The sequence below is a fragment of the Salmo trutta genome, chromosome 12, assembly GCF_901001165.1.
Source record: "Salmo trutta chromosome 12, fSalTru1.1, whole genome shotgun sequence".
Classification (NCBI taxonomy): domain Eukaryota; kingdom Metazoa; phylum Chordata; class Actinopteri; order Salmoniformes; family Salmonidae; genus Salmo; species Salmo trutta.
Window position 1 is genome coordinate 9,832,063 of NC_042968.1, and position 25,202 is coordinate 9,857,264.

A 25,202-nucleotide genomic window follows, 5' to 3' on the forward strand; every position below is an offset into this window, starting at 1 on the left:
CAGATGATAGATCAGTCTTTATTTGTTTTATTTTTAAATGTCTGTCATCACTTTTGGTAGACATGACTTACTCTGATGGTCAGACTAACTAATGTAGCCAATGGTTATTTTAGGACTTATTCCTTTTTAAAAAGTCGGAGCATATTTGTTTTGCCTGTTCTGTTTTCATGTATGTTGATTGGCCTGTTTGGAGATTTGTAGCCTAGTGGTATATGTTGTCCACTCCAAACGACCACTGCATAGTGGATGAACAGAATACTGTAATATGTTACAGTAATCGGGCTACTATTGCAAACACTATACAGTAGGCCAAGCCATAGAGATGATGGGGCCTACCTGCCAAAGCATCATCAGTGTACACCTGTGTACACGTCACGATCGTAGACCACCACTCTCCGCGCCCTGCTGGGCAAACCTACGCAGTATCTATCAACGAACGATGATACACACATCGGGAAAGCTCTTCACTATTTACAATTCGATCAACGGGGATAGTAAAGACTGCCCCCGGGCCCAAAACTACCATAAGTTACTATATCCGATGGGCGTCTTCAAGCATTTAAATACGTTTTAAAGCGTGTGCATACAGGAATGTGCCGTTTTTTTGGGGCGAAGAATTTACATTTACAGCAACCGTAACATCATTTGTATTTCAGCTCAGAACTTTTGGCTACACACGCCATGGTGTAAAAACGACATGTCTCGTTTCTTCTGGCCATGATGGATTTTGTTATTTACATAAAAGTATCACAAAGGAGCGGAATGTAGCTCGCCTGTTTCTCCAACTCCATGAATAGGTGTTTTCGGTGCGTGCAGAACAAACCAGAATCGTCCCTTACACTAGTGCGCAACTGTAAGGCAATTTGTATCACATTCTTTATGGAAGCAGCATTTGATCAACGAGGAATATTCGCGGAATAAGCATTGTTACCCGGTAAAAAAAATGTTCGCCACAACAAAGTAGCTTGTGCGATCGTCGCATCAAACGTGAGTTTTTATTTTTTCCCTTTCGCGTATTGCATAAAGTGTTTTTTTGTTTTCAAAGCCACACGGTGAGGAATCCACTGGGCTACTGTACTAAAAGTTCCGGTGCGTGTAGGAGCGTACAGTGAAATCATGAGGAACAGCGAGGAGGCGGAGGGGTTTCATGGCGAGGCCTCCAACACTTCCATGATCTCCGGAGCAAGTAGCCCATACCAGCCCACCACCGAGCCCGTACACTCAAGGAATGTTTTGGGTGGCATTAGGTGTGACTTTGAGTACCTGAAGTCACACTTTGGCATATTAAAGGCCGTTGAAGTGGTAAGTTAAATAATTAAGTCAAATCATTCAACAGACTGCATGACTAGGCGACTGACGTGTTAAAGATGTGCATATAAAAACTTAAATGATGTGCGTTGTAACCTACAGTGTTTGCGTTTGTACGCGTGTAGCCTGTGCTTGTCTGTTTTTGAGAGATGGCCTGGTTCTTTAGGCACAGTGACATAATAGTAACCCAGTTTGCATGTGGCTCACCCACAGTCCACTATGCTACACTTTCAAATGTTTTCAAATCAAATTTTGTCTCACGTGCCGAATACAACTGGTTTAAGACTTTACCGTGAAATGCTTGCTGCCGAGCCCTTCCCAACAATGCAGAGTTTTAAAAATAAAATACACAAGAAGGGCGCTATATACAGGGAGTAACAGTACCATATCAGTTAACGAGGTATGAGGTTGATATGTACATGAAGGCAGTACATAATATTGCAATGGAAGTAGCCCAAATAATGACAAATTCCTCTACTAGAAAGAATTCCATATCAACACCAGTTCTAACAATTGTATGACTATAGTTTATTTTCAAGAAATCAGCAACATTTCTCTAAGCAGTTTACAGGAAGGGGAAACAGCATAGTTCAATGTGGGGTTTGAGCCAGTACACCTAAAACCAGATGTCTAGGAGGGAGAAAACAACAACAACAACAACAAAGGAAGATGATGCCTCCCAAAGCTAGGATAATTCAGCTGCAAGAGGAAACGTCTCAGCCAGAGTTTTGTCCCATCTATTGGTGCCAAACTGCTCAGTCAGAGATGGTGCTCTCACGTAGCCTACAGATGAAGCACTGTATGCACAGTGGGGGGAAACCAGTGGAACCAAGGAAGTAATTAAGTGCATACAGTGAGAAGGGAAACAACTTAAGCCCCCTACTCAGAAGATGCCATGTTTGAATATTGCTTCCTTACCGCTTATAGAACGTAATTTGGCTTCTGTTGTCCTGTACAGCGGTCAACACACACACACACACAGACTCTTTAAGTGAACTCATTGTACGAAGAGTTTTGATGTTCAGTGGATTCAAAGCCAGAAAAGGCACAGTACCAGTCTGACAAGGAGAACAGTGGGAGAGGTGTACCTAGAGAATCACACACACCGGAGAGATATGTCTTTGAGAAAGACATCTGTAGCCTGCGTGTAAAAGTCTGTGCTGAGAGCAACGCTCGGTGCCCAGGTGGATGTTTACTTCTCGGTCAGATGATACTGACAAAAATAAGCATGTAATTACAATGTCATAGTTGGAGGAAGCTGACCAACTAGAGGTTACATAAAAACAAACAAAACACTGAGGTCAAACAGGAAGTCATGTCTTTCACCACCGTTACCCAGGGCAAATGTAAATGTGCAGTGGAGACGGCACAACTCCCAGTGACATTATGGCAGGTAGCCTAGTGGTTAGAGCATTGTAGTAACCGAAAGGTTGCTAGATTGAATCCCCGAGATGACAAGGTAAAAATCTGTCGTTCTGCCCCTGAACAAGGCAGTTAACCCACTGTTCCTAGGCCGTCATTGTAAATGACAATTTGTTCTTAAAAAATGACATGTGTGAATGCGACAGGTCTTTCCAATCTTTCCTATTCATGCCAGTCTACCTGCACTGGGCAGGACGTCTGAATGTTATCTCACCTTATCTCACCTTCATCATGTCTGCCAACCAAGCCCTGTTGGCTTCATGGACCTAGCCACTGTATAACTTTATTAGTCTAGCTTTCACAGCCGAGAGCTGCCTTCCAGATGAGCTAAATAACTTCTATGCTCGTTTCGAGGCAAGTAATACTGAAACATGCGTGAGAGTACCAGCTGTTCCGGACGAATGTGTGATCACGCTTTCTGCAGCCGATGTGAGTAAGACCTTTAAACAGGTCAACATTGACAAGGCCGCTGGGCCAGACGGATTACCAGGACGTGTACACCGAGCATGCGCTGACCAACTGGCAAGTGTCTTCACTGACATATTCAACCTCTCCCTGACTGAGTCTCTAATACCAACATGTTTCAAGCAGACCACCATAGAACACTAAGGTAACCTGCCTAAATGACTACCGACCTGTAGCACTCACGTCTGTAGCCATGAAATGCTTTGAAAGGCTGGTCATGGCTCACATCAACACCATTATCCCAGAAACCCTAGACCCACTCCAATTTGCATACTGCACCAACAGATCCACAGATGACGCAATCTCAATCGAACTCCACACTGCTCTTTCCCACCTGGACAAAAGGAACACCTATGTGAGAATGCTATTCATTGACTACAACTCAGAATTCAACACCATAGTGCCCTCAAAGCTCATCACTAAGCTAAGGACCCTGGGACTAAACACCTCCCTCTGCAACTGTATCCTTGACTTCCTGACGGGTCGCCTCCAGGTGGTGTGGGTAGGTAACAACACATCCACCCTGCTGATCCTCAACATGGGGGCCCCTCAGGGTTGCGTGCTCAGTCCCTGTTCACTCATGACTGCACGGCCAGGCATGACTCCAACACCATCATTAAGTTTGCTGATGACACAGCAGTGGTAGGCCTGATCACCGACAATGATGAGACAGCCTATAGGGAGGAGGTCAGAGACTGACCGTGTGGTACAAGGACAACAACCTCTCCCTCAACGTGATCAAGACAAAGGAGATGATTGTGGACTACAGGAAAAGGAGGACTGAGCACGCCCCCATTCTCATCGACGGGGCTGTAGTGGAGCAGGTTGAGAGCTTCAAGTAGGGCGGGGCAATATATCAAGTGTTTTTTCGATATATTCGACTTTATGTTTTAGCGCGATATGGAAAATGTCTATCGCAAAGAAGCGAGGTTCTGTTATAATGTTGTAACGTTATACAAATGCAGCATCTCACTGTCTCTTCTCTGTCAGCCCATTGTCGAATCATGTCCCAATTACGTGACAACACGTGCACAGAGGTTATCCACCAATCACAACCCTAGACAGCCTGTCACAAATTGTAACCACGCCGGAGAAATGTAGCGGCGGTAAGAGTTCCACCAAAATGGAAAGTGAGGAAGCCAGCTCAGCCTCTCATGAGGATGAAATCATACCCAAAAAGGGCAGCAATGTTTTTTCAGTAATATGGAAGTGGTTCGGGTTTAAGAGGTCTTATGTTTCACGGAAGAAGCCCTGCCGCCATTATACACTGCTACCCGCGAAAGAGTAGCAGAGAAGCTGTCTAGTGTTTCATATTTTTCCACCACAGCCAATCTATGGTCAAGCAGAACATCAGCGCTATACCTAAGTTTGACAGTCCACTACATAAATGAAGACTGGAAATTGCTAAATGTCTGCCTCCAGACGTCTTACTTCCCCGATGATCATACGGGTGAAGTAATAGCCCAGGGTCTCAAAGACTCTCTGGCATTGTGCAAGATGAGCGAAGACCGACAGGTGTACGTGACAACTGACAGCAGGAGTAACACGATAAAAGCATTGCTCTTGAACAACTGGACCCGCCTGCAGTGCTTTGGGCACAGGCTTCACCTCGCCATCGGTAAGTGTGACATTGGATAATCCAAGTGCATTCAAAAAGTTATGTTCAGGCCAGCTGTAGGCTGTGTTAGTAGTTGTGTCATTCTGCCAATCCAATAGCAAATATCCACAGGCTGTTTTAATTATAACAAATTAACTAAATTAATACATTTTGAATCAAAATGATTATATAAATTACATATTCAAACAGCTATTGGTCAGACATTCCTAAACAATAGAATAGACGTGTGGGTGTGTGTTATTCATTTGTGTTGTTAATTTGTTTTGCACAAATAGGCCTTGAGGCCTTGTATATTCTTTTATTTTAATAAAAGGTCTTGGGCTTTTTTAATTTGTTTAGAGAAAAACAAGAAATCAAGATACATATCGTGAATCGTCCAAACCTCTGAAAAAATTGAGATATTACTTTTAGGCCATATCACACAGTCCTAGCTTTAAGTTCCTTGGCGTCCACATCACCAACAAACTAACATGGTCCAAGCACACCAAGACAGTCGTGAAGAGGGCACGGCAAATCCTATTCCCCCTCAGGAGACTGAAAAGATTTGGCATGGGTCCTTAGATCCTCAAAAGGTTTTACAGCTGCACCATCGAGAGCATCCTGATGGGTTGCATCACTGCCTGGTATGGAAACTGCTCGGCCTCCGACCGCAAGGCACTACAGAGGGTAGTGCGTACAGCCCAGAACATCACTGGGGCCAAGCTTCCTGCCATCCAGGACCTCTATACCAGGCGGTGTCAGAGGAAGGCCCTACAAATTGACAAAGACTCCAGCCACCCTAGTCATAGACTGTTCTCTCTGCTACCGCACAGCAAACGGTACCGGAGTGCCAAGTCTAGGTCCAAGAGGCTTCTAAACAGCTTCTACCCTCAAGCCGTAAGACTCCTGAAAAGCTAATCAAATGGCTACCCACAAATGGTTACCCTACGCTGCTGCTACCGACATGTACATAATTACCTCAATTACCTCGACACCGGTGCCCCCCGCACATTGACTCTGTACCAGTACCCACTGTATATAGCCCCGCTATTGTTATTTACTGCTGCTCTTTAATTATTTGTTATTCTTATCTCTTACTTTTTTTAGGGATTTTTTTGAAACTGCATTGTTGGTTAAGGGCTTGTAAGTAAGCATTTCACTGTAAGGTCTACACCTGTTGTATTCGGTGCATGTGACATACGATTTGATTTGCTATGCTATGCTTCCTATGTAAGGGGGGTTTCATTTGAACGATAGTACAGAGGAGTTGATAACACATTCCTGACATTTAGTCACGGCAGCTCAATGAGGAAATATGCTCAAGGTTGACCATGATAGTTTTACAATAGCAGAGCTCACATGTTTAGGCTCGGTTTGACTGTCAGTTGACCTTGGAGTGTATGTATGCCACAGCCTTTTCCACTGCCGCTGGACAATGATTGACTGACTTGAAGGGCCTCAAAACACCGCTCATTGTAACTCATCTGTAAATGTGCCCAGTTTTTCCCTGAACAAAAGCACTCTCAATGTTAATGGATCATCCCAGTTCAATCCGCATTAGTGCAGAGTTGATGATTGATATTGTTGAATTAAATTAAACTAGTGATAATGGACTTAAGCCTAGTTTAAAGGGAGGTTTGATGATGAAAAGTTATCCTTCCCTAATTGGCTATTCAGTTACATAAAATCACAGCTATAAATCAAAAAGCATACTTTGTGGGCTAGTAAAGAGGAATGTTCGGGTGCTAACCTTGCTGGTCAAATCAGGAGGGTTGTGTGTAATAGTATATGTCACATTAGTTAAGTTGAGGTGAAACCCTACTCCCGTCAGCATGTTTACCTCACCCTAAGGACTTTACTATGGGAACTGTTCCTACAGCCACACCCTCTTGGTCTCTGGTCCCGTAGAGGTTGTTGTAACATAAACACTCTGAAGGTTGACTTGGTGTTACTGGGAGAAGCAGTAGTCCCAGGATACTGGTGCTATCACTTTCAGAGAACCTTTCTTTGTGTCAGTCTATGATGAAACTTTACACGGGTGTGAAAAGTCTCGTGACAACAGGCTTTTTGTGGATCTCATCTCCTCTAAGCATTTCCACAGAGCTGAAGTCATCTAACCCAATCAGCTCTTACCCAGTCAGCTCTAACCCAATCAGCTCTTACCAATCAGATTTTGACAGTCCCTCCTTTTTGTACTGTTTATAATGTAATTTACACTGTGGCCTTTATAATACCAAAAATAAAACTCCCTTTTCATCTCTTTTGTAGAGTGTTGCCGTTTGGATTAAGTTGTTACATAGCTATTCACTTGTGTCAATGGACCTTGTAATGTAGATATCTTTTTGTGGTGCTTTAACAAGGGAAAGTTAAATATTATTGAAGGCCCCTTTTTGCAGGCTGTGTATGGAGCTAAATGAATTTACCAGATGCTGTGCCGTGTCAGCGAGCACTTCCCATTCTGGAGAGACTGTGTTCTGTTCTAGTGTTTCTCTCAGACTGGTCTTTAACAAACACACATGACAGGCGGAGTTTCTGGCTCTGCAGACATCTCTGGCATCAAGAAACAGGAGAAAAACGGTTATTTTTGCACTCTGTTTCTCTCCATTCATTTTCTGGCCACAACAGATGGTGAACAAGACTGGAATCTGACTCCCAAGTGGCCATTGCAAGCAACTCTCAATGTACCTAATCCCCGAGATGAAGAATGGGAGAATTTGGAGCAGGGTGGGGGGAGGTTGACATATAATCATTAGTTACACACTTACCCAGCATGCATAGTAACCCCATCCCCTCCCCCCTCCCTGTCTGACACCTGCTCCACACTGGGCCCGGGAAGGGCTGCTTTTATCACGATTCAGCGATGACTTCATCCACCCCCAGTCTGGACACGTCCATGTTGTAATGTCACGCAGTGTGTACCCAGGCAAACACAGCTCTAATGCGGTTTCAATTGGCTGCCACAGAGAAAGACACAGGCCCGAATGAATTCCTCGCAGAGGTACCTACTGTAAGTGTGACCTTGACAAAGATTTGCCGCTCTGAAATAATAATACGCTTGCATGCACGTGACTGTGTGCATGCTTGTGTGTCCGCGTGAGATTGAGCGCAGTGTTTGGCCTTCGCAAGGCTGTAATTGCAGCAGATGTGTAACGTGCGATGGGTGGTTAGCCAGAGAACCTGTCAGGAGTGTAGCCTAAGTGCTCTCCTGCCTCAACAACTCTATGTGTCAGAAACAGAGGAGTGTTGTGATGAGAAGCCCTGTTGCAGTCCCCTGTTCTGTTCATTAACCGGGTTGGCAGGTTTAAGACACAGGCGGCTAGGGAGGAGAGGTGAGGAAAGGAGGGGAGCTGGTCAGAAGAAACACGACCAGATGGCTCCCTGCTGCTCCCATCAGCATCTGGTCCAATATACTGGTTGGTTTATTTACTCCCTTCACTTCTCATGTCCGTTGTCTCCTATCTCAGGCAACTAAGATGCCAGTTTTACAGCAAATTCGGACGTGGACAGAATCGGAAACGGTTTCTATTCTGTAGAAAACTGTCGTTGTCAGATGGATAACTAACTCATCCTTAAGGTATCACAAACTTGTTCTTCAGGATAATATATGACTTGGATGGAGAGGAAAAAGAGTGGCTTATGATCAGCCGTGTGTTTGACCCAGAAAAAGACAGGATGGATTGGGCCTTGACACTGCGCCAACATATTTTATAGAAAATGCGTTTTGTTTTTCATGAACATTTTTAATATTACAGACGGATTGGTCTTTTGTCCAACTTCATAATTATGGTAATTTTTTACACATAAATCATAGGATTCATATTGTCTCCAACGCCATTACAGATAATTGTACAGAGGTGAGATGTTTTGCTCTGTCTAAAGATAATATCACGGCTAAAAAGGGAGGCGAATCTGCATATTCAAGTCCCACTGTTGCCATGGAAATCGTTGCCTGTCAATCACCCTTTCCATTTAACCAGTACAAAACAGGAGCTGGCTCTTCACAGAGAGGCCTGGCTCAATCTGCATTTCAAAAGAGCATGGAAAACAGACAAGAAATCTGAGCAGGACATTATAGAAACAGCATGAAGTGTACGCGTGTGCAAATCTGTGTGTCTCATGGCTTCTTGATAAGGTTTGTTAGGGATGGATTCTTTAGGTTAAATCCCAGACTTTGGAATTGGTACTTTTAGAGTTCTGGCCTGTAAGCAGATCCTCAGACGCTTGGCTGTCCCAAGTCCCATGCGGGGAGTCGTAGGCTGTCGTGAAGTCATGTGACTTCCCTGTCAAAGCTGTGAAACCAAGCATCTGCATAAGACACCTGAAGGCTCCCCTTAGGAACGGGCCTTTTGAAAAGTGGTGGGAGGAGAGAGAGAAAAAAAGGAAAGATATTCCGTGTGTGTGTGTGTGATGTCACTTTTGATGATGATACCAAAATAGTTGTACCTCCCTCTCTTTCTCTCTTCCTCAGGCACTGAGTGATGTGACTAGGGAATGGTCCATTACCCACCTTTTAGCTTTCTCAAGGTGGTGTGAATGTGTACATGGCAAGGGTGCTAAGTGTGTGCATTAGCATGCCTGTAATTCTCAGACTTCCTGTCACAGAGCTCATACATTTTTTGATGATACAAGCTGGACTGGGCCCATTATCCCAGAAGGAACAGATTCTTTATTTAGATCTGTCAGGCAACTAGATCCGGTCTGAGCCCGGCCCAGATGGGACAAAGCCTGGAATGTGTATGCGCGGTGATGGCGGTGGTTCTATTTCCCCCCAGGCTCATGCGGACCAACCTGTAATCTGCTGGTCTGAGGTTTGTGGAAAGTCGGGCTGATTGCAACGGAACCCCTAAATAACACATTAACCTCCGAGTTCTCCCCCATCACTGTGGTGGAGTGATGAATGGGAGGGAAAATATATCAGTTAACTGTTCGCAGTGAGGTTGTGGGCTCCTCTCACTCACTTCCCAAGGCAATGCCACCATCAGCACCAGTCACCTCAGTCTCATCAAAGTTCTGGAAACGTTGGTGTACGGTGAAAGAAACGTGGTTAGTGTCACTAGTTGATCTATAGTTACCGTGACTAAATGGCTAACCCCTGGCATGCCTCAAATGACGAATTGACAATATAAAAACGCAAGCGGTCCTGTGTCAATTGTGGTTTTCACGAACGTTGGCTATACTCCTTCTGACTGAATGGATTTGTATGGGTTGACGTGGGTAGTATCATAACGACACACTCTCTACCCACTCTACAGTAGGACTGCGTGTTTATAGTTTTATTTTAAGGTTGTCCTTGACCTGTCCCTCTTCCTCCTCCCTCTCTGCAGGCCTTGGCCCTCATAGCCTTCATCTGCATAGAGACCATCATGCTGTGCCTACCCTGCGGAGGGGTCTACTTCTTTGAGTTTGTCAGCTGCAGTGCCTTTGTAGTCACCAGCGTCCTCCTCCTCGTCTTCAGCCTGAGTCTGCACACCAAAGTGCCCCACGTCAACTGGAGCCTGACGGTGTGTATACCACCAACGCACACCGACCAATCGCATCCTCTTACTGGAGGCAAGAGTCTGGTTTAGATGTCGATAAGGGTTGGTCTCTTTGTTTTGAGACTAAAGTTGGGACTAGTTTAAATACAGTGCTATTATATAGGTATAAGAGCAACTTGACATGAAGTTTGATCAAATAAAAGTTGATCAGTTGAACTGAGGGTAAACTGAATTTGCTGAAAGTGCACTTGCCTATACAATGTGGGTGACGAATGAGTCCAAAAAAATGCGGTCATAGAAAATGTCAGTGGTGGGTATGCAGGACCCTTGGAAAAAGACGGGAACGCTGCACCATGTCAACAAAACATCTTTGTATCTCCATAATTCAATATGTCCATATCTCAGTCCAACGATGTGCTATTTGACCCTGTCATCTCAAACCTGTGTTCGGTGGTATGTTTGGTAATGCTCTAAATAAAGCTCTCTGAGGTAACCTTTACGAAAGAGTTGGTGAGTGAAGGCTCCTGGAAATGTCACATTTGGTTAGAGGTCATTTGATTAGTCCGATACATTGTTGGCTCTAGCTGAGGGGAGTGAGTTCAGTATTATTAGTGTTCTTTTTCTCTCCCTGCCCCCTCGGTGATCTGTGTGACGCCGTGTCTCTGGATTGGGTGGCGTTGGTCCGTCTTGTGCTAGGCAGAGACGGGCTCTCTTTTTGTGGCGTTTCCACAACGGCCATGCATTGTCTCAGCCGGTTTGCTCTGTTGTCTCTCCACACAAAGACTTTCAAATGACCAACTGTCATGCCAGGGAGAGACAGCACAGAGAAGGGTGACCACACACACTGACAGTTTTCAATGTGGGTGAATGCTGGCCCAATGAATGCTGGGAAAGTTTTTGCTCAGAAACGAGGAGGCTGGGAACAGAAATCTCAGTACATGCACGAGTGGAATAGCAGCCTGTGGAAGAACCTGAAGTGGCCTCTTGACTGGATCTTTGACATTGTGCCAAGTAGAGTCTCCCTTTGAGTGTGAGAGCATACTGTATGCTGATCTGGTTTGCAGGTTATCCCTTTCTCACTTTACTGCAGATCCTGCTGCGCCAGCTCTTTATGGAAATCAGGCAGTGTGTTGGCTTGAGTGGAGCGAAGGTTTCTGTTTTGATGGATGAACCTGTGGCAAATCACAAACAGCGTATTATTTATTTACTTTGCTTGACTACTGATTAAACCGTGCATTCCTCTTGAATATGTAGCTGTATGGTTTATTTTCCTTGAATCTTGGCATCTGTTGAAATAGTGTGCAATGCCGTCCTGTCTGTGTGTGCATTAGTAGTTTCTGCTGTTTGTGCCAAGGCACGTCTCTGTCAGGCCCCGTGCTGTTTTACCTAGCAGGGTCCATTCATTGCTATTGTGATTAACCTGTTGTGCTCGCACAGCCCTCCTCTCTTACATTGAAATTATTTTCACTCAGTTATCTCAGAGGGTGTTCCAGGAAAAGTTTTTCAATGCAGTTGTTTTAGCTCTGTATTTTGCCACCCAAGCAGAAGACATGCAATAATTATGCTTCTCTTTTTATCGATTTTACACGAAAAGAGTGTTGAACTGAATGTATTCTGCAATGTGTTTTTGGTAACTCTTCTTCCATGAAGTCTACCCCCACTTCAGAGAGTTTGTTTGCATATGCGTGCTTCCTGTTGCCTTAATCCTTGTCTAAATCAGCATAAACACGCAGCTGAAAACATTTGGTAGAGCCATTTGAAGGGGATATAGCTACTAGAGCCTCGACAGCCCTCCTCATCGAAAGACCACTCCTTACACACTCACACTTTCTGGCTTCCAGAGAGTCCCGGACTGCTCTGCCAAATGCTGAGCTTGCTGACATCTCCCCGTCTCCCAGAGAAGCCAGTAAGTCTAAGCGGCCTGCCTGCCTCTCTGCCTCGGGGCTGAGGTTGAAGGAGGGGTTGGAGATGTGTGTCACTCTGCAGAGAGAAAGCGAGAGGCAGCGGTTTGACTGGGGTATTTAAAGGCAGGCGCTCCATCTTTTGCTACTGCTTTACAAACCGCTGCTGTGCATGTGGAATGTGGGAATGGTTTCTCCCAGAGAGTATTGTGCTGGGGTGAGCTGGATCTAGGGTGAGCTGGATCTAGGGTGAGCTGGATCTGGGGTGAGCTGGATCTAGGTTGAGCTGGATCTAGGCTGAGCTGGATCTAGGGGTGAGCTGGATCTAGGGTGAGCTGGATCTGGGGTGAGCTGGATCTAGGGTGAGCTGGATCTAGGGTGAGCTGGATCTGGGGTGAGCTGGATCTAGGGTGAGCTGGATCTGGGGTGAGCTGGATCTAGGGTGAGCTGGATCTAGGCTGAGCTGAATCTGGGGTGAGCTGGATCTGGGGTGAGCTGGATCTGCGGTGAGCTGGATCTAGGGTGAGCTGGATCTAGGGTGAGCTGGATCTAGGATGAGCTGGATCTGCGGTGAGATGGATCTGCGGTGGGATGGATCTGGGGTGGGATGGATCTAGGGTGAGCTGGATCTGGGGTGAGATGGATCTGGGGTGAGCTGGATCTAGGGTGATCTGGATCTAGGGTGAGCTGGATCTGGTGTGTGTAGTAGAGGGAGCATGGCAGTATTGACGCTGATAAATCAGTCCAGTAACTCCAGTTGGACCAGTGTATGCTGTGCTGTTACTATTGTGTTGGTGATGGTGGTGTGTCCAGTGGGAGATCCAGCTCTACAAGATAGCCTAGCGCCGCTGTAGAAACACATCAGACAGATTAAACCCCAGGAAAAACAGCACTTTTCACAGTTTTACATCCCACTGAGCACCGTTTGCTTTCTCTTCACACATCTTGCCGAACAGATCACACTCAGACACACTCTCTATACCTGCCACACATACAGACTGCATATACAGGGAGTGAGGCATTAGAGAGGATTTGCCCTACATCTGAAGCCAAGTGTGAGACTCAGGCTTGATTTGTCTCTGATTCCAGTATATGTGTGGTTTGGTGGTCTGAGCTGTACATGTGTGTTGGTGCAAAAAAGGGAGACTTGAGTCTGGTTTGGCCAGTGTTCTGGTTTTGAGGGTCTCGCTTGGCTAGTGTTCAGTCTTGAGTCTGGTTCTCCAGTGAGTCTGTGGGAGAGAGTTGGTGTCATGTGAGACGATGTGGGTTATGACTCCCATCACAACAATTCACATGGGGGGCCTTGCCCCAGTCATGCTGAAACATTTATTAAGCATACACTGAAGGACTGGTCAGCCAGCCAGAACAACACATCTTGAAAGCTCACGGAGACACAGTGTCCTATGTTCATGTGAATAATAAGGTCCTTGTACAAGGACCTTCAGTGATTGGCTTCAGCGCCAATTACTATCAACAGAGAACAGCACAAACAATTCCAAAAATGTAGATAGCTGATGGATTGACAAGTATGACAATGATGTGGGTTACAGAGACTCTAAATATGCAACTTTGATATGACAGAAACTCAAAAAATGATATCATAATATGTTACTTAAATATTACAATTCTGAAATACAGCATGAGCATACCGTACCAGTCAAAAGTGTGAACACACCTACTCATTCCAGGGTTTTCTTTATTTTTACTATTTTCTACATTGTAGAATAATAGTGAAGACATCAAAACTATGAAATAGCACACATGGAATCATGTAGTAACCAAGAAAGTGTTAAACAAATCAAAATATATTTTATATTTGAGATTCTTCAAAATAGCCACCCTTTGCCTTGATGAGAGCTTTGCACACTCTTGGTATTCTCTCAACCAGCTACATGAGGTAGTCACCTGGAATGCATTTGAATTAATGTGTGCCTTGTTAATTTGTGGAATTTCTTTCCTTCTTAATGCATTTGAGCCAATCAGTTGTGTTGTGACAAGGCAGGGGTGGTATACCGAAGCCATTTTACGCATTGACATTCATTGTAAATAATTGCTGGATGAGTGATCTGAGGTTCCTTTGAGAAATAGTGCTGTTTTTTGTTTTCTTTTAGGGTGGGGATGGTTTTTAAAGTTGTTAAATCATATGACCCTAAAACATTACTCAACGTTGTCTCTGCACAACATGGTGAGATAAGCTAGTATTAACTCCTTGGTGCATACAATATGTACAGTAACTATCAGTCTAAACATGACCTGTTAATTAATATGCGTGGTCTGTCTGTCTGTCGCCACAGGACCTGGTCAACACTGCAGCCAGCACCTTCTTCTTCTTCCTGGCTTCTGTGGTCCTGGCTGCTCTCAACCACAAGTCCGGAGCAGAGATCGCAGCAGTGGTGGGTTCCCCGTCCCGCCCCACTGCATCCTCATCCTGGTCACTCCCTGTGACCCCTGACCTGGGCCTTCTCGGGAGTGACCACCCTGTTCATTAGTCTGTCTCAGATGTATACCACTGAAACATAGGCTGAGGTCTGGTCTTTCTCCTTTCACCCCCTCATCCTCCCTTCCCTACTCCCGTCTCTGTGAAAGAGTTCTTTGATCCATTATTGTGCTACGCAAAGAACAGTGGCTGGTGTTACATGACCCACTGGATTTCTGTTGTTTGAAGAGTTGTCTATATGTATCTAAAATATACATCTGAGACCTTTACTATAAAATGCAATGTTCAGAGATATGTTCAATAATCAAATCGAATGCAAGACATTTAGCTATTAGCTACAAGCCTCCCTGAAGTTTTTCTGTTGATTTTCTTTTCTTTGTCTGTTCACGTTATACTGCATTTCCTGTTAACTGCTGCCTCCCTGTGGAAGGTAGCCTGAACTGCATTTCACCAAGTCCATATGGCATTTCCTCCCCACCTACGGTATAATAAATCCAAAATAGAATTGCTGCTACATCGAGCTGCTTGACAGTGTGAGAGGTTTGAGGATCAGTTGGCTAGGCAGTAATTGGCCAGCCCAGGTGCAAAGTGTTCATGTTCAGGGAAGTGCTGGGAGCTTGATGATGTGTGAGCAGAGCCACAGTGAATGTTCATGGCTCCATTGGCCACCCTGCTGCTGCCACATCCACACTATTTACTGTCTCAGTCCCTCCCTGGAGGTTATGAACTGATTTCTGATTCCTGTCTTGTCAGCTCTGAGCTGTGACATGGACGTTTACCCTGGAGTTCAGCCCCAATCCCCTCGTTGGAGAGAGAGAGAGAGGTCACACCTCATTGGTTTCTCTCTCGTTTCGCTCTCTGTTAAATTCTCTTTTTCGCTCTACCGTTCTCTTTCTCTCGGTCTCTTTCTCGTTTGACTATTAACTCTCTTTGTAACCCTCAACCCATTTTTTGATGTCTCTCCCTTTCATTCCCTGCACCGCTCGCTCCATGATCTCTTGCAGATTATGTGAATCGTCTGGCAAGGCTTGCTTGTTTCCTTACACATAAGAAAGCGTGCACGCCCTCGCACGTACTGCTGGTCCCTTGATTCCTGTGGTTGTGCACGAGGCTGGATCAGCAGAACTGTGTACTACGGGCGCCCGGCCGGTGGCCCGGGGATTTGTGCTGAGTCGTATATGGTACAGATGTTCTCAGCAGGACGTTTCTATTTAATATCCTGGGCTTTTTCAGGCCTGGAAGGGGCCAGTTAAATCCCTGGGCTCTCCTGCTGGGGGGGGATGGAGGGAGTCGTGGGAGGTGTGTATTTGTTCAATTCCACTCTTGTCTATTTCTTTAGGCGCGTAGGCTGTTTAAAGGGCTGCGATTTGGAGAGAGATTAGACACTTTGTGTGTTACTGTTTAATCCGCTAAATGTCTTGGTGTAATTATACAGTAGTCCCTATTTGAGATGCATTTACTAGTGAGAGTATTAGGAAGGACTGGAGGGAGGTGTCATTTCCTCCTGTACCACTTGGAAACCTACATTTATTTTAAGATTATAGTAACAGAAATTCTGTTGTGTTGAATCATGTTTCTGTCACTTCCTGTGCAGGTCTTTGGCTTCCTGGTGACGTGTGTGTACGCTGTGAACACCTTCCTGGCGGTGAAGAGATGGCGTATGGGTGACGGGCGCTCAGTGGCGGTCCAGACCAGTGAGTACATGCGAGCCCGCACTGCCTCCCGGGGAGAGATGGAGGCACGGTCTGACCTGGCCTGATGGAGGTGACATTCTGAGACCAAGACTGACATTTAGGGCTTCTATCTTACCATACCCTCTCTCCGACTACCCCCTAGTGACATAACCAATCACTGTACCCACTCCATGGATGAGCACTGCAGCCTCTTTACTTGTGGGTCTCCATTGGCGAGAGTTCCTCAAGGCCTGGACTCAGAGCCCTATCCCCCTGAGTGTACCAATACACAGACTGGCTCAGAGATCTACCTCTGTCGACAGTCATCAAGAGCATTGATTTGATATTAATGAAGTGTTTTTCTGGTTTTGAATTCAGCGTGGTTTGAAATCTTGCACCCGTGTTTGGTAAATGCTCTTGACTGTGTGACTTGGTATCTGTGGCCACCAGCACATACTGTACAGGGTTTGGTGGGTGTTTTATTTGCAATACGTACAGGTAGCACTGTCTGTTTAGATATGGATTTTTTTTTTTTTTTAACACTACAGATCTGACACACAAAGAGAACAACAATTTAATAAATTCAATTGATTGAGATTTTTTTTTAACATGAACTTCAAAAAAAAGGACCAAAAGCTTAGGCTTATTCGTTAAGGCAGGTCAACCGGTTATTACGTTTATGATCTCAGATACTCCTGAAACACATTCCCAACACAGTTCAGTTCCACAATGTCATTAAAGTTCAGTTGTCTCTCTCGCCTGTAGAATATGTAAAGTAACCATCTCACTAATACACAACACCGAACCACATGGACTTTTGAAGGAAGATTGAAGGTATTTGTTTTTTACAATTTTTTTTTTATTGAAGGACTTTTGATTTACAGTTTCTTCATAAAATATTCATACCTCTTGACAAATTCCACATTTTGTTGTTACAGTCTGAATTCAAAATGGATTAAATAGATTATGTCTCACCCATCTACACACAATACCCCATAATAACAAAGTGAAAACATGTTTTTACATTTTTCTTTGCTAATTTATTGAAATTCAGGCTGTAACACAACTAAATGTGGAAAAGGTCAAGAGGTGTGAATACTTTCTGAAGGCAATGTAGTTGGTGTGGGTGCTATTTGTGAACGGTTAAAGAGTACGAACGTGACATTTATAGGTGTTGTACTTCTAGTATATCTGGCCTAGTGAGTGACAGACAAATTGCACAGTGGTACGTTACTAACATGGTGGTACGTTTTGATGATGGAACGAAATACTGATAAACGGGTGCTGGTCGAGGTCAGCCTCCATAGCACATCTCAGGTATTGGCTGACTCATCATTTATGTTCTATTCTAACACGTACATTTGTCAAAAGATGTTGCCGCCTTAATAATTGGGTCCACGGCACACTCATTCACAGAATGGCGCACCAATGTATCTCAGTTGAATGTGTGATCTTGTTCATCTTATATAGCATACGCTATCATATATCTTATTTCATAAAACACCCTCGCAGTCAATTTAACTTCCTGTATTATTTTGGTTCTGGTACAGACGAACAGAGCAAGGAACATTGAGATCACATTTATGGAGATGTAGCCTGTTCATATGTGCAAGTTTGTACTGAATGTGTCTAGGATGAAGGACTTTTAGAAATGTTGACATGTGTTCTGGTCTTTGTATTTTTTGGTTCTAAATAGTATTGTGTGTTTTACATCTACACAACATTGTGATTCCGGGTGTTCTGTATCCCACTGACCCTGCTGGTAATACTGTATGTATATGTGGATTAGGGTAAGGATACCCCCAGAGGAACTGCTCACGGTGGATGCTTTATATGTACTGAAGTGCACCCACTCCTGGTTGTGGGACATCTTACAAATGTTTTAAAAGATGCCATCTTTGTCAAAGTGATCATATTTTGTGTTTTTTAGAGTTGATGAACCAATATTCTTTGTGAGGACAGTGGGAACAATCTTAAGGCCTAACTAAATTAATGACTTTGTAGGTGAGGGCAGGGACATTACAAATCTCAAATTGCAGATTTAATTTGAATGAATTGACCGTAATAACTGTTGATTGTGATTGAAACTGTGTGAAGAATAGACAATCAAATGTGTGTATTTATGTCTCTCTATTCAGGACTGGGTTGATTGTTCTAAGTCGTATATTATGCCTTGACTTCACAGTAGTCGATCCATCTCCTTTATCTAGCAATACATTATGCTCTAACATACAGTAATAGGCCATGTGAGTTCATATGTAATCCTTGCTTTAACTAGTAGTGAAATGATGTGACTATAGTGGAACAATACAAGTTAATGCTTCGTGAAGTCCTTAACAATCTAGAGCACTCTGTAAATATAACCTAATATTTTGAGCTGGGTGTATTTATATTACAGTTTCTTGTAAAGTCCTTAAAACAACTTTACCAACAGTGCTTCGTGCAGAGGTTATGGCTTGTGTCAAGGTTTTGAACCACTCCGCTCTTATCTTTTTAAAGTTTGACCTTGATTTTCTTAACAAGTATTTATTGTACTCTAGGAAGCAGTATTAAAATCTGTATTGTTGTATGTAAAGAATTTTCTGTAGATTTAACAAAACTATAGTTTATGGTGACAACCTTGTCTCAAAATAAATGGGTTTGGAAATACTGTTGAACATGTCTTAATTTTTTATTAAACAAATTAAAGCTTACAAATGGCTGAAAATCAACTGATTTCTTTCTTTTCTTTACATGACCTGTAAATTGACAAATGGTTGATGTACAAACCTGGTAAGAAAACCCTTCTAAATAGGAAAACATTTTGGTGTACCATTTTCAGTAATTGAATGCAGTCCTACCACATTTGCAGTTTACATTTCAAACACAATCACAAAAGTCTCCTAGTGCTTTTCCATGATTAAAAGTTTTCGGAATTGGAAGAAAAGAGACAAACATTATGCTGACAAATCAAATTCAAACAGGAAGTGGCCATTTAGGCGGTAGCTAAGTGCCATGCACAGTCAGTCTTCTCAGCTCAGTGAACATGGATCTGTCACAAAATGATTTTAATGCTAGGATATCACATCGGATACAGCAACATTTTCAATAAAGGACACCAGAAAATGAAAAATCAAGCAAAGCAAGTATGATGATTGGACAGATGGTGTAACCAGCCAACCAGCTGCCAATCTTTTCAATAATGTAAAAATGTAGTGTCATCTGCCTTTGTTCCCCATGCTCCTCTTGGTATTATGGAGGCTGAGCAACTGTAAACCAATAGCCATCACTAAAAATACCACGGTCCATTCACAGCTTCAGAAATGTATTTCAGAGTTTGGGCAATTTTAGAACATTTGGAAAATAATACTGTAACCGTAAATGATCATTGTATGTGCCAACATTACAAAGCGCTAAAGACTGAGATTGGAAACCTGTTTTCACGTCAGTTAAAAATGTAATGTGAATCCTTCAGGATGCCGTTGACGTCTGCAGAATGGATGTCTTCCTGCCAGGCATGGTGGACGACACACACGTACATGGTCCCTGGGCTAGAACGCTTCAGTCTGAGTCAGAGTCTGAGTCATTGTACTCTATAACACAGAAGAAAAAAAAAAACTTTTACAGTGAGGGTATAAGCAATGCATGTCTTTGTCTGTCTGTGTACGACACATCCCCTCTGCCTATCCCTTTCAAAGAGGGAAGTGAAGGCCTGTGGTCTCTGACATCCTCATGCAATGATTAGGAATTCAAGTTAGAGATGAATATAAAGTCTCTATAATCGTGGAAGCTAATCACGATCGGTAAAAACACATACAACATTGATGATTGAAGAGTTAATATAAATGGTATAGTAACAACTAGGTTGTGCTCAGATTCAGTTTCATGGCAAATGAGAAATCAGAATTCAGATGTCACCATGTTTCGTTTATTGAATAGACTAGCTACTCAGCATGGTCAGAACGAAGCCAACGATCTGCACCGGTTTTCACAGACGACGTGCTGACTCCACAAACACACTCCATGAGTATTCACTCCCACTGACCTATGGGACCCTTGGCTGAGTAAACTTGAGCCATGTGGTCCACAACGTGGCTTATGATTTCTATCAGAAAACTGCAAGTTTATTTGTTTTCCTAAACTGTCCAAACAGATGTCCTTAGAACTGACTGAAACAAAAAACCCTGAATGGAGGGTCAGCACTAAGTTTTCATTTTTTATATTTCCTGTATCCATTTTCTGGGAAGAACAGGAAAGGACTGAATGTTTCTGAGGGGGTACTGTAGCAGCTACCGTGTGTAGCATTGGGGACAAAATGTAGATTCACATCATACTATATACTAGACATTATTTGAAAGAACGCTTTACCTGAGGTTCTTGGTGGCTCGTCACCTGAGTCCCCTCCTTGTTTGAGGAAATTAGCCAGGTCATTAAAGATGAAGTAAAAATCTAGAGCAAAAACAATGGTGGCAATGAACCCAAACACCTGGAGGGGGTGGAAGAAAAGAGAACCTTTGATATCAACGTGAAACAGCTAGTAAATCCAGAAGGGGGTGAATTGTCTGACAGAAGCTAGCTGTAATATGATATCCAGACACAATGAAGTAATGCAGCGAAGTAACCAGACACAACTTCTGAGTTCAATGTGTATACTGTACATCAGGGGTGTCAAAGTCTTTCCATGGGAAGCCTAGTGTCTGCAGGTTTTTGTTTTTTTCCTTTCAGTTAAGACAACCAGGTGTGGGGAGTTCCTTATTAATTAGTGACCTAAATTCATCAATCAAGGACAAGGGAGGAGCGAAAACCCGCAAACGCTCAGCCCTCGGTGGAATGAGTTTGACACCTGTGCTGTAAATGCTGAGGAGATACAACTCTGATCATGGCATAGGCTTGATGAGAGATGTGTGGATAGTGTCAAAGAGCTTTTCTTACCCCTGCTGCTTTAGAGGCCCCGTCTGTGAACTTTGAAACTGATATTATGGAGATGATAAAAAAGATGATGGACGCACTGACACAGCGCAGAAAATCCTAAAAGAGAGATAATACAAATGAAAAAGTAGTTTCACATTTGTTTTACAATTGGCAGCAGTGGCTACCATCCCTACTGTACCCAAGTGGATTATAAATATACTGAGTGTACAAAACATTATGAACACCTGCTCTTTCCATGACATAGACTGACCAGGTGAAAGCTATGATCCCTTATTGATGTCACTCATTAAATCCACTTCAATCACTTCAATCAATCCACTCTGGCTCCCGAGTGGTGCAGCGGTCTAAGGCACTGCATCTCAGTGTAAGAGGGGTCACTACAGTCCCTGGTTTGAACCCAGGCTGTATCACATCCGGCCGTGATTGGGAGTCCCATAGGGCGGCACACAATTGGCCCAGGGTCGTCCAGGTTTGGTTGGGGTAGATGTCATTGTAAATAAGAATTTGTTCTTAACTGACTTGCCTAGTTAAATTAAGGTAAAGAAAATGTTTAAATGAAGGGGAGGAGACAGGTAAAAAATATATTTTTAAGCCTTATTAAGCCTAAATTAATTGAGACGGATTGTGTATGTGTGTCATTCAGAGGGTGAATGGGTAAGACAATATTTAAGTGCCTTTGAATGGTGTATGGTGGTAGAAATGTTTTTTTTTTCACGCCCAACAGTTTCCTGCATGTGTCAAGAATTGTCCACCACCCAAAGGATATCCAGCCAACATGACACAACTGTGGGAAGCGTCAGAGTCAACATGGGCCAGCAACCCTGTGGAATGCTTTCGACACCTTGTAGAGTCCATGCCCCAACGAATTGAGGCTGTTCTGAGGGAAAAGGGGGGTGCAAATCAATATTAGTAAGGTGTTCTTCATGTTTTGTACACTCAGTGTATACTCACCATGAGGGGGAAGTGGAATCCCTTAAATCGCTCATTGAATTTGGTGGAATAGGCAAAAAGGAGGAAGAGGGCAGCCAGGAACTCAATGAGGGGTGCTGTGACAAAGGCTGCTGCCGTGGACGCCACAAAACAGATGAACGCGATGAGGGACAGAGCCTGACGGAGAAGACAGAGGGAGGGAGAGATAGAGAAAGTGACTAATAGAATGCAAGGCGTACTATAGTTACTTTGGTCCAAAATCTCCCTTTCAAGAAATGCTTCAGTGACCCGAAGCCATTACATTTCCCGTCTCAAGCTGTAAGGAGATGCAGCTGTTGAATGACAAATAACATACACAGGCCCACACAGACATTCACAGACACACTTTAAGCCTACACTGTACGTGAGTTCAAACGGTTTTGCTTGTTTATACACAAATGTGTCAGCGTAATTGTTCACTTTAGCTAATCATGAAACATGTTTGTCTGGTTGAGAACAAACCCTGAAAGATGCAACTGTCTTTGTGATTTCAAAGATCCCCATAAGTCTTTAATATCAGCATGCGGTCTCTCGACGAATCACACGTTTGTGTTTTCTTTGTAAAGCATTTCTGGTGATCGTGCTTGTTTCCTACGTCCCCTTGTCCTGAGTTTCCCCGGTCAACATCATCGGACAAGACAAGCCCAGGCACTGTTACCTACACAGAGCCATCTTGTATTTGTTACACTGGGTCATCAAAACCGTAGACAAGGCTCACCTTGGGGGTGGGAACTCCTCACGGAATGCAACACAGACGGCTACTTTCATAGACACAACCCTGAGCACACTGTTCATCTATCTTACACTGAGAATGTGTTTCGTCGTCGAATAACGTTGAATATCTTCATAACGCGCAGCAGAACTGCTTATCAGACCTTTTGTCTGACCTCGACATGGCTAACGTTTCTCATCTCAGACACCCACTGCTATGTTTCTGCATAGCAGGAACAGTTCTTACCAAATATGTCCTTGGATAGTAAAGCAACAAGGTAAATTCTCTGGGAATCTTGGAATCTAAAACTGGCTTCTGAGAATTCTGACAAAACACATTCCTTGTAAATTGGATGCTACGAGCGACAAACTAAATGACTTAAGCAGCATTATTGCCATTCCAGCTATTAACGATCATGAAAAACTCCATGCATATGTTTTCCAGCTGTCTTGAGCCACTACTAAAACCAGGATATTTCATATTTTATTGTGAGTTTTCCCATTGTTTTCCAATGGTTAAAGTCATAGTAGCACCCAATGTGGTTTCTAGCACAAACAAGGGAGAGGACCATATTCCAAGTGTGTGTAAAGAGACTGCATTGTTCTTGGAGACTGATTCCTTTACCTTATAGGGCCAGTCAGCCAGAGCCCTCTAATAAAGCCCTCTATTCCATACAGTATAGCTTTTGGGCTACATGCCCTCCAGCAGAGTCAGTTAAGTAGAGACTGAGTGGGTTGATCATTGTTCTACGCAGCACATCCAGGAACTGAATCTCACATGACAGACACAGGAGAGTCCATGATAATAACATATGTGTTCAATCGGTTCAAATCCTTGGTGATGACCCCTTTTACAGTGAAGATGTCTAAGCAGACACACTCTCTTGTTTCACTTCCTGGTATCTGAGGTTTGAAATAATCAATAATCATTGAAGAATGAATGGAGTTACATTTGTTTGTAATTTTAGCAAACTATCTCTTTTAAAATGTATTTTTACCATGACCATTTTGGTTTAATTGCATGTGCAAACGCGTCCCTACAATAGGCTACTGCACATCATGTCGAAAACCTATTAGTAGTTATCCAGTATTACAGTAATACACAGCAGAGCTGCGACATTAGACTGACCACATGACGTATAGAACACATTACTGTTGTATGTAAGGTCTATTGCTTGCTTGTGTAAACATGAATTAGCCTACACTAGGCTATGGTAGTTGAATGATAGTTTACAGGCTACATGTCTCCAAAATGATCCATATGCATTATGTCTTTCGTTTAACTGGTATAAATCAAAGTTCTCACCTGAATTAAAAGGTAGTCAGTCGTAAACTTAAAACCTTCTTCCAAAGTAAAAAAAAAATATGTGGCTAACTAATTCATAAATCATTTTTTAGCGCCTTTGACGAAAACAAAATGCTCCCTTGCCTAAATGAGAACCGTGTGATGGACACATTGACCTCAATAGAAATGGGCAGAATTCAATGGATGTGTTTTCCATATAGTTTACATAAACAGCTGTTTGAAGACTTGGTTAGGATAGGATAAATTAATCCTAACAAAAACCTACTTTTGAGCGTTCAAAAGCGTTACACTGAATAGCACAAACCCGTTAAATCGAGTGTACCCCGCCCCCGCCCCCGCCAACTAAACTTCTACGCATCTGTTTGTCTTGGCAGCTTTGAAGAAAAGTATTCAGAAGAAACAATGGAAATAAAGACACTAGTATCTTCTTTGAAATGCTACGTTACCACTTCTGCAATAAGAAGTTGTCCTTTCCGTGAAGATGCGAATTCTTTTGCGATTGGGAAAATCGTTTGAAGGACACTTTGGCGCGGTCCAGTCGTACCGGGAGCTTCGATGTCCCCCATTTCAAAGATAACGTTTGACTTCAGTAATGGTTACAAATCCAGCGGCCTGGAAGAGTTGAGAGTGGAAAATGCAAAGCCCCGAAAAAGAGTGTTGCTTCTTGAAGTGGAAACGGAAATAATGACAGTGCGAAAACGTAGTTCACAAAGGCGCAACATCTGCATTCCAGAGATGTTAGTTGAGTGGGATATGTGCATGCGTCAAAACTAAAATACTGTAATGTATTTGTTAAAATTGTTGTGATGTATCCCTCGAGTTTTATAAATAATCTGTTTTAACCTTATAGGCCTATGGTCCAACTTTATGGGAACGTCATAAACAGCTCAAAATGCAATAGAAACATTACTTAAGAATAAAGTAGAAATGGACTCGCCCTACATGTAATCTGACATTGTTTCAAAAATTATACAGGCCTAGGTTTCAAAGGTGTATTTATTTTTTATACATGATAATTGTGTTGT

The 25,202-nt window shown here is 43.3% G+C and overlaps 2 protein-coding genes across 2 annotated transcripts; one reads left to right on the top strand and one right to left on the bottom strand.

Moving 5' to 3' along the window:
- Positions 1-405: 405 nt before the first annotated feature.
- On the top strand, positions 406-18,973 carry LOC115202904 (CKLF-like MARVEL transmembrane domain-containing protein 4). The gene is made up of 4 exons (XM_029767067.1): positions 406-1,302; positions 10,117-10,293; positions 14,465-14,563; positions 16,202-18,973. The coding sequence occupies exons 1-4, from the start codon at positions 1,117-1,119 to the stop codon at positions 16,364-16,366; spliced, it is 627 nt and encodes a 208-aa protein (XP_029622927.1). The 5' UTR covers positions 406-1,116; the 3' UTR covers positions 16,367-18,973.
- On the bottom strand, positions 18,933-24,935 carry LOC115202905 (CKLF-like MARVEL transmembrane domain-containing protein 3). Its single transcript, XM_029767069.1, has 5 exons — positions 24,624-24,935; positions 22,143-22,298; positions 21,192-21,287; positions 20,628-20,745; positions 18,933-19,852 (listed from the first exon to the last, which is right to left on the bottom strand). Exons 1-5 carry the CDS (start codon positions 24,741-24,743, stop codon positions 19,821-19,823), a joined length of 522 nt encoding a protein of 173 aa, XP_029622929.1. The 5' UTR covers positions 24,744-24,935; the 3' UTR covers positions 18,933-19,820.
- Between the last annotated feature and the right edge of the window lie 267 nt (positions 24,936-25,202).